Below are 8,567 nucleotides of genomic sequence, written 5' to 3'. Positions count from 1 at the left end.
CGCGGCGATGCCGGACTCACCGAGATGGGCCTCGGACGGGGAGCAGGCGGCCACGAGGAGGAGAGCGACCAGGGCGGCTGCGGGGACCTTCATGGTGCTGCGGGGGCCGAGGGAGTCGCGAGCGGGGCTGGAGCTGGAGCTGGGGGGCTGCTGGGCTCTCCTCTGCACGATGCTCAGCCCCTGCGGCGCTGCCCGCCTTTTATCCCCGGCCGCTGGGCGGGCGCAGGGTTTCAAGGGAACAAAAATGAGCGCATCATAACGGGGAAATTATGTCAGGATCGTCCAGCTTTGCTGAGCCGGAGAAGGCAGGGAAACCGCAGAAGGGGAAGTGCCGGCCGTGGGGCTGCAACTTTCAGATTCCATCTGGGTGCCCGGCGGGGACCGGCCAGCCCCCGAGCCCCCACGACACCGCCCCTGCCGCTGCTGCAAGCACCCCACCGGCCTCGAGCCAGGCCGGGGCGCGAAGCTTCGTGGCCAGAGCCCCGATGGCAATGCCAAGCAGGCGGCCGTGAAGCACCACCGGCAAGCTCCAGGTGCGGATTTGCCTTCCGACAGCCCCGGAGCATCGCCGTGTCGAGGGGCTGCAGACGGACGGCCTGGCCCAGCTCAGATGCCATGGCACGGACACCCCCAGAAAACCACTGCCACGGGTCAAATCCCAACTTATCCCCAGTTCTGCCACAAATACCACTTCTCACCCTGCTCCACCGGTCACAGCAGGCATACGGAGTTAGCTCCGACACTCTGTGGCCAAAGTCCTGATGGAAACCAGGCAGATGAAGTCTGCTCCAGCCTCCTTGTGCCCCCCTGGAAACCTGCCCAAAAGCAGCTGCGTTTTCAAATTCTTGTTTTTAAGGGAATTATTGACATGACTGACAGGCCTGTTTTGGCCCACTTTCCTCCGTTTGCCAACCCCTTTGCTGCCACAGTGGGTGGACAGGCTCTTGAGGCTGCCCGAGGATTTTGCCCATGAGACGAGGTAATTCCCAGGGAACTGGAGCCCTCCCGGCATGAGCAGGGCCACCCCCATGGGTGTCCATCTCCGGTGTCTGGCCGGGGCTGAAGGACAGTGCTAAACCTCCAGGCACATCTCCTTCTGCAGCCACCCCTGTTTAACCCCTTGATCCATCTGGGAAAAAACAAAACTAACCCCCAACCCCCCCTAAAATCCCCCAAACCCAACCTTTCTCCCATTGCCAGCCTGCTCCTGCCTTTATCCCTGCCTCGATCTGCATCCCACCGGGCGGGCAGCTGTCTAGGGCACCCTTAAAATCCATGCCTGGGCAGGGGCTGCCTCATCTCGGTGGGGAGCTGAGGGGTTCAGCCTCAGCCCTTTGGGTTTCCCTGCCCTTCCAGGGGCTTCCAGGACTATTCCTGGGTCCCCACGGCGATGCTGAGCCCTGATGTGACCCCTCTTTTCTCCCGCGGGATTTATATCGTCTCACTCCAGCTGTAGGTCAGCATGAGATATTTTATAAAACCCATTGAGGGATGTACAGTAGTGTGAAGTGGGCAATGGCGAGGGAGGGAATGGAGCCAGCTCCATAGCTTAACGAGACAAGAACGTACAGATAATTGAGGGATGCAAATAAATAGAGCTTATATGGAAGGCAGCTTCACGTGGAGGTGCTGGTCAACTCCTTCTTCTGCTGGTACTGCTGGAACCAGCTCTCCTCCGGGTCCACGCAGATCTTCCTCCCATTCCGCAGCTCCACACTGGTGGGGAGAGAGGGGCTGTGTTAGCTGGGGGGTGCGGGATCCAGCCATGCCCTGGGAATCCCCTGCCAGCCTGGGGATGCCTGCAGCATCCTGCCCCCTGCATCCTCCCAAAGTGCTGATTTTTAGCAATCTCTGAAACCTTGGCTTCCTTCCCATTTTTCTGGCTGGCAGCTGAAATGGGGGATTTTGGGGCTATTTGGGATAAAGTGTCAAGGAGAGTGGGGGGTGCATCTGCAAAGAGCCAGGGCAGGGCACCCCCACCCATGGCACCTTTTGGGGGTGGCTCATTTTGGAGGATCCCCAAAGGCAGAACAACTGGCAGGGAAGGTGGGTGGGTGAGGGTGAGGAGCGGGGTGCCGGGGAGGAAGGCTGGATGGGGGCCAGGTGTACTCACCGCATGGCCTTGCGGGAGCAGTGGGGAGGCGTCATCTGGTAGCTCTTGATGATGAAGGCAGGGATTTTCTTCTGGAAGAACATCTTCTGGTAGCAGCACATGCTGTAGGAACTGCGGACTGAGAGGAGGCAAGAGGGCTCGGTGCTTTCCTATGCCTGGCACGAGGGGTGTGAGTGCTGCCCCGAGGGGTGTAGGTGCTCCCGTGGGGACTCTCCTGCTCCCCCCCCACCACGAGGGGCCCCCTCGTGCATTCCCGGCAGTGTTGCTTTGCTCCAGGGTAGGAGCCCCCCATTTCCCTGCCCGTGGGGGGTTATTACTGAGCTCACCAGCCGGGGTACCGAGGCTGAAGCCATCCCCAAGCCTATTTTTGCTCCTTTGGAACAGGACTGGGACAGCCCTGTGCTCGAGCAGCTGGTGATGCCCCTCAGCCCCCCGGTGATGCCCCTCAGCTCCCCAAACCCACAGCAGAAACGGGAGTTGAAGCTCTTGACCCCCTCCCCGACCCCCTAAAACCCCATCAGCAGAGGAGCCGGGGCCGGCGCTGGGGCAGCGATGGGGAAAGGCTCAGCATCAGTACTTACAGGAGACACCCTGGCTTCCAGTCCAGATTGCCGCCAGCAGCAGGGTGAGCAGGGCCAAGGAGAAGACCTTCATGTCCAACCCGGGTCTTGGTCAGTGCCAACAGCCAGCAGCTCTTACTGACTCCAGGCCACCGAGAGCTACCTGACTCTCCTGCCTGCACCTCGGCGTGATATACCCCCTGGCCAGGCTTTCCATGACAGCTTGGGACTCTCCCCGGGGAAAGAACCACCCAGAGATATTAATAAAGGGCAAGTGGTGAATGGAAATTCCTTCTCCTGGTCCCTCCAGCCCCTGCGGTACCTGAGGGCTGCTGGAAAGTGTGGCTAGCAGCCGACAGCTCTGCGCCACTGGTGATGCACTGGGGCCGGCAGTCTATTTTGGGTTTGGTTGTTGCCGCCAGCAAACCACACAGGATGATGCTCACACTTGCCAAAGCCCGGGGCGAGTTTATTTTCAAAAACCACCCATTGTCAGCTGCGATGCCTCTCTTGCAATTTTGCACAGGGGTGAGTGGCTCGGGGATGGTCGGGCTCGCCCCAGCCCACCCTGAGACCCATCACTGGCTGCCCATTGCGGTGGCTGTGCCCATGATGGTGCCGGTCACCATGGCAGTGCCCATCACATCTCCTCCTCACATCCACAGAGTGTGGGCTGTCGGTGGGGCCTGACCAGGGACCCCCAAGGGACAGCTCTGTCTGAATTTGGGCCAGGGGTCTCCACTCATTAGGATGGCTGACGAGGAGCGTGGGAAGCCCCCTCCTCATGGGCTGTGCCTGTCTTTTGCCCCTCTCACAGGTGGCTTTCCCCAAAGCCTGCATGGACATGGTTTGGCTCCATGCACCCCCTTGGACCCCCTCGCAGAGACATGGTTGGGGCTTTGGCTCTTCCCGGCTCCTGACTGACCCCAGCGCTCACAGATGTGGTTTAACACCCGGGCAGGAAAGCTGGCAGCAGGATCCGCCCCCTCCCCAGACACTTGCACAGACAGATGTTTGCATGCGTGAGATCACGTTTAATTCCGTTCAGTGTTTCGTACAAAAAATAGCCGCGGAGCTGCTCCCCCTTAACCCCTCTGCTGCTGTCAGGCTGGCGAGTGCAGCCTCACCAGCATGCTGCTGCTGCCTGCGAGGGGTACAGGCAGCTGCCTGCATGCAAAGCAGGGCTGAAAGCATGGGGGCTGGCAGAGGGTCTGGACCCCAGCACCCCACGGGGTCGGCACACCCCATCCCGGTGGGATGCCAGGAATGGCAAAGGCCCTTTGCCTTCAGGGAGGTGGTGAGGGTCATCACAGCGTGATGGGGAGGATGTCCCCGATGAGCTGCTATATCCAAATGTGGTGTCCCTGCAGCCACCTCTGCAAAGGCATCACCTTCGCGGTGTCTCATTCCCCGCAGAGAGGACTCCCCATGCTGCTTCCAGCTGCTTCGCTAGCTGGGGATGGAGAAGGAGCTGACTTGGAAGCTCTGCTGGTACTTCCTCACCCAGGCCCTGCTTGCCTGGGTGCAGATCTCCTTCCCGCTCCTCACCCTGAAGCTAGGGCAGAGAAAAGACGGACTTACCAGGGTGGCGGTATGGGGACACCAGTCCTGAGTTTCTGAGGGTCTCGGAGGCACGGAGGATCAGGATTGGACCCACCAAAGCAAGGCGCAGGGTCTGGCAGGGTCTAGAGGGGCTTTATCCCCAGGGCTGGGTTTAGGGTACTCACATCACAGCCTCGTGTGGGCACTCAGGGCTGGTGGGGTAGCAGGCGACGATGTTGTCTCTCTTGATCCTTCTCATCTGGAATTTGAAGCAGCACTTGTCTGGCATGGCCGGGGCTCCTGGGGGGACAATGCAAGCTTGGTTTAGCCTGGAGACCCCCACCTCCCATCTCAGCCCTCCCACCATGGGCACAGCGGCTCTTTGGGGGGAGCCCCCTTACACCCCATGCGGGAAGCAAATCCAACCCCACGGTCCTGGGGGCTGTCCCCGTCCCCCAGCCCCGTGGGGATGTAGCGGGTGGCAGTGCTCACTCTGAGCCAGGCTCTGGCAGCACAGCGCGGCGAGGAGGAGGAGGGCGCAGACCACCCCGGCTGTCTTCGCCATGCTGGGCTGTGGGAGGGCTGCTCGGTGGTGCCGGGGCAGAGCTGCCGTCTGCTGGGGTCAGGGCCGCCGGGCTGCTTTTATGGGGGACAAGCGGGGCTGGCTTCCCCCAGGGCCAGCAGTTACGTGGGGGCAGGGGGAGGACCTGGTCCCCTGCCACGTCCCAAAGCACAGAGGGTGAACAATACTCATCCCCTCCCAGCACAGCCCTGGGAAGGGAGAAACCTGCTCCTGGGCTGTGCTTTTGGCCCCTGATGGACTTGGGTGTTTTCCTGAGCTCCTGCCTCCAGCATTAGGGCTGGTGGTTGCTCCCAAAGTTTGGCTCTGCACCCCGATTCCTGGGGCAGGCTGTCTGCCCCATGGTGGGAGCCCCAGGGCGGGCGAGAGGGTCGGGGCATCTCCCTTGGGTGGGATCAGGACAGGGCTCAGCACCCTGCAGGGTCCCCAGCAGCGGCACACGATCCCGACGGTCCATGTCCTTCCCCTGCACCCCAAAGTTTTGCATCCTATCGCTTTGCATCCCAGCCCAGGGGACAAGCGGCAGCATACGTCCTCCCCGCTAAAAAAAAGCCATAAACAGCTTCTGTTTGGTTGTACCAGGCACGTACATGGCTCTGTGCTAGTTTTAGGGGTGTTTGGGGCCCATCAGGGACAGGAAAGGCTGGGCAGGTGGCTCCGCTTCCCTCCCCCCCCAGCACTGAAGCAGCAGCTCACATTCTTGGCCGTGCTGAGCTGGGAAAGGCAGGGGCCAGTTTGGGGCTTCCCCAGTGGATTTTGCCAGGCCACAGCTGCCCAAAAAGCCCCCTCTCCCCCCGGTCCCATCAAATCCCGGGATTCATCCCAGCTGCCTGCAGCTGGCGGACGGTGGGAAGCGGTGGGGAGATGCAGACGTGCATCCCCGCCAGCCCGCCAGCCACGTCCTGCCACGCAGGGCTGGGGACGCCGATGGCACCCTGTCGGCATTTTGGCCACCCTGGGCTGCAGTGCAGCCCTGCCATGGAGATCCAGCTGGGGAGGGCATGGGGTGCTGGTCCGGGCAGGGACCTACCCCGATGGGAACTGGGGTCACATCCACAGTGGGACCGCATGTGTCCCTCCGTTTGCTCTTCTCCAAAGCCATTTCCCAGAAATCAGCCTCAATTTTTTGGGCTGCGCGTGCTGGGTAACAGCTGGGCGCAGCGAGCGGGGCTGGGTGATGCCCCAGGGCTGGCGGGTGCGGACAAGGGGGGAGGTCATGTTTCCGTGCCTGGCTGGCAGAGCAGACCACCTTCCCGTCATCACCCCAACTCCCATTTAATCTCTCCTTGGGGAGACTCGGGAGAGTGGAGGAAAGCGGATCGCTCTGATCCCAATCCAGTGCAGCTGCCTGGCTCGCTTTTCCCTTCCTGGATCCATCCTTTCCCTCTTATCCTCCTTCTTACCCCCACGCACTGAGGAACTCCTGGCCCGGCCGGGGTAAATGTAGCCTCCTAAGGGTAGAAAATATTCCTTGCAATAAGAAAATGAAACAGAAGCGCAAGGAAAACAAAAGAGAGTTATTGGACTGGGAAAGGCCCCTTTTAAAGACTCCCATGCAAAATACTGGGATCCATCAGGCTGGGGAATTCCGGGGATGACGTTCCCAACACCTGCAGCATCCCTCCAACCTGAGCCCCGGCACTGGTGTCTGCCCCGTGGAGCGAGCGGACCCTGCAGACGGGGTATTTTGGAGCATGGGGGATTTTCAGCCCTGGTTGGTCCCCTGGAGCTGGCAGCCCCTGAGCACCCCAAGGTCCCTGCGGCTCGCCTGTATCTCAGGAGGAATATTCCCCTTCCCCTCCCCACATAGCCCAGGACGGGGCTTTACTGGGTTGTACAGACCTGGCACCGGAGCCAGGGATGTCCATGGGGGCTCAAAGGGGCCAGAGGCACAACCAGGTGCTCCTGTGGCTCTTGATGAATTTAGGAGAAACTAGTCTTCACCCTACAGGTCATCAGCCCTCCCACGTTTGATGCAGAGAAGGGCACGGTACATGGGCAGACCCACTGCTGTGATGAGCAGATCCAGTCTCTGCTCTGGGGTGGCCCTGCACATCCCCAAGTCCCGCATGCTGTCTGGGCTGAAAAACACCCTTTTCTTCCCTTTCTTCCCCCGTTTCATGGTGGGGGGTCCTTGCTAGCACTCAGATCTCCGGCTCTGGGCTTGGCTGCAGAGTGTGGTGAGGAGCAGAGCTGCTGGCAACAGGCCACCAGCCTCCATCTCTGCCTGACACCTCTCCCAGAGCCATGGCGTGGGGTCCTGGGGTTCTGCCGGCCCCACCTTTTATCACCCTCCCTTGCTGGGAAATCCCATGAGTGGGAAAATCCCACCGAGAAATATGGGGGATACAGGTGGGGGACCCAAGGAAATCTTGCCTCATCCCCCAATCCCTCCTGCCACCCCTGGCATGGTGGGAGTACTGGGGGCTGGAGAAGGGCTGGGGGAGTGGGAGGAGTGGGAGGTGTCGGCGTCTGCAAAACATATGGGACGGATCCTGCTCCTGCTGCCAAGAAGCGCAGGGGAAGGTGGCAAATCTGGGGGCTGGCAGAGGCATATGGGACCCTGCTGGGGGCTGAGCTCTCATTGTCCCCTCCAATAAATTTGCAGGGGCTCCAAATCTTCCACTGCTGGGCAGGATGAGGATTCCCCGATCCCACCGGCCCCTGGGGGGACAGCAGTGGATGCTGTGGCCCTGGCCACCCCACGGCTGACCCACGCGGGCATCGGTCCCCAAGGCTTCTCTGCATCCTTGAACAGAAAGCGCAAGCAGTTCCTGAGGAAACCACCGCCTCCGCTGGGAGCCTGTGGGTGCTTCATCACCTTCCGTGCTCAGAACCAGCCCCAGCCTCGTCTCACGGAGCGAGTGCTGCATTGCTGGGGCTGCCAGAGAGAGCTGCCGGCCACACCGGGATGCCGGCTCGGTGGCACAGCCCCCCCTTGGAAATGCCGCTAGCCCCTGGGTGAGAGTTGCTTTTCCAGCCATGTATGCAGATGCTTTATTGATGCTGCGGCACTTCTCGTTTCAGCTGATCGATAACCCCGGGGGAGGAAGATCTAAGTGCAGCGCCCGCGGGACGGGACGGCTGCTGCAGCTGGGGCAGCCAAAGTCATGAATGTGATCAAAGCAGCTTTCTCAGGTCAGATCTGTTTTCTATAAAGGATTTGTTTGATTTATTCTTCTCCCTTTTAAATCTCTGTCTCGGTAGGATCAGCTTTTCCATTACCTGGCTGGGGCTGATGGCGACATAACCACTAAATGCACAGCCTGTGCGTGCTTGTTTCCTTTTTTAAGGTCCTTGCCCAGCCCCGGCCACCCGGGACTTCCCCAGGTGCTTGCAGAGATGGTTTATATTGAGATGCGTCCACCCTCGCCTGTCCCCAGAAAGAGGTGGCTCATAGTCATCCCCTGGCTGCCACCCACATCCCTGCGGAGCGTGGCTGGCTCCTGCCCAGGTGCCACCACCTTCCCCCAAAAGCAGCAGGGTTTTTTTTTTTATCCAAGGCTGGAAAACCCAGAGGAGATCTGCATCTCACCCTGCAGATGCTCACTGGGATGGGAGTGGGTGTGTGGCCGCGCGGACATCGCCCAGTACCGAGGGGATGGGCCCATCTCCTGCTGTTGGAAGATGCACTCACTTAGAAATAAGATGGAACAGATGCCACCATCCTTGTCCAGGGGAGATTTCACAAGGAAAGTCATGGCCAAGCCCTGATTTCAGACACGTTAATCATGTGGGAGCAATGGTGAACACACCGCAGGCGTTGCTGGAA

At 60.4% G+C, this 8,567-nt stretch overlaps 2 protein-coding genes across 2 annotated transcripts; both read right to left on the bottom strand.

Moving 5' to 3' along the window:
• Positions 1 to 1,616: 1,616 nt before the first annotated feature.
• On the bottom strand, positions 1,617 to 2,767 carry LOC104835536 (regakine-1-like). The gene is made up of 3 exons (XM_010573566.1): positions 2,695 to 2,767; positions 2,114 to 2,231; positions 1,617 to 1,716 (listed from the first exon to the last, which is right to left on the bottom strand). Exons 1-3 carry the CDS (start codon positions 2,765 to 2,767, stop codon positions 1,617 to 1,619), a joined length of 291 nt encoding a protein of 96 aa, XP_010571868.1.
• A 1,355-nt stretch (positions 2,768 to 4,122) lies between these two features.
• LOC104835535 (C-C motif chemokine 4-like) lies at positions 4,123 to 4,780 on the bottom strand. The gene is made up of 3 exons (XM_010573565.1): positions 4,708 to 4,780; positions 4,401 to 4,515; positions 4,123 to 4,228 (listed from the first exon to the last, which is right to left on the bottom strand). The coding sequence occupies exons 1-3, from the start codon at positions 4,778 to 4,780 to the stop codon at positions 4,123 to 4,125; spliced, it is 294 nt and encodes a 97-aa protein (XP_010571867.1).
• Positions 4,781 to 8,567: the final 3,787 nt, after the last annotated feature.

Source organism: Haliaeetus leucocephalus, unplaced genomic scaffold (assembly GCF_000737465.1).
Source record: "Haliaeetus leucocephalus isolate CR32 unplaced genomic scaffold, Haliaeetus_leucocephalus-4.0 Scaffold395, whole genome shotgun sequence".
Classification (NCBI taxonomy): Eukaryota; Metazoa; Chordata; class Aves; order Accipitriformes; family Accipitridae; genus Haliaeetus; species Haliaeetus leucocephalus.
Note: the sequence above shows the minus strand (reverse complement) of the source record. Positions and strands in the feature narration are given on the sequence as shown.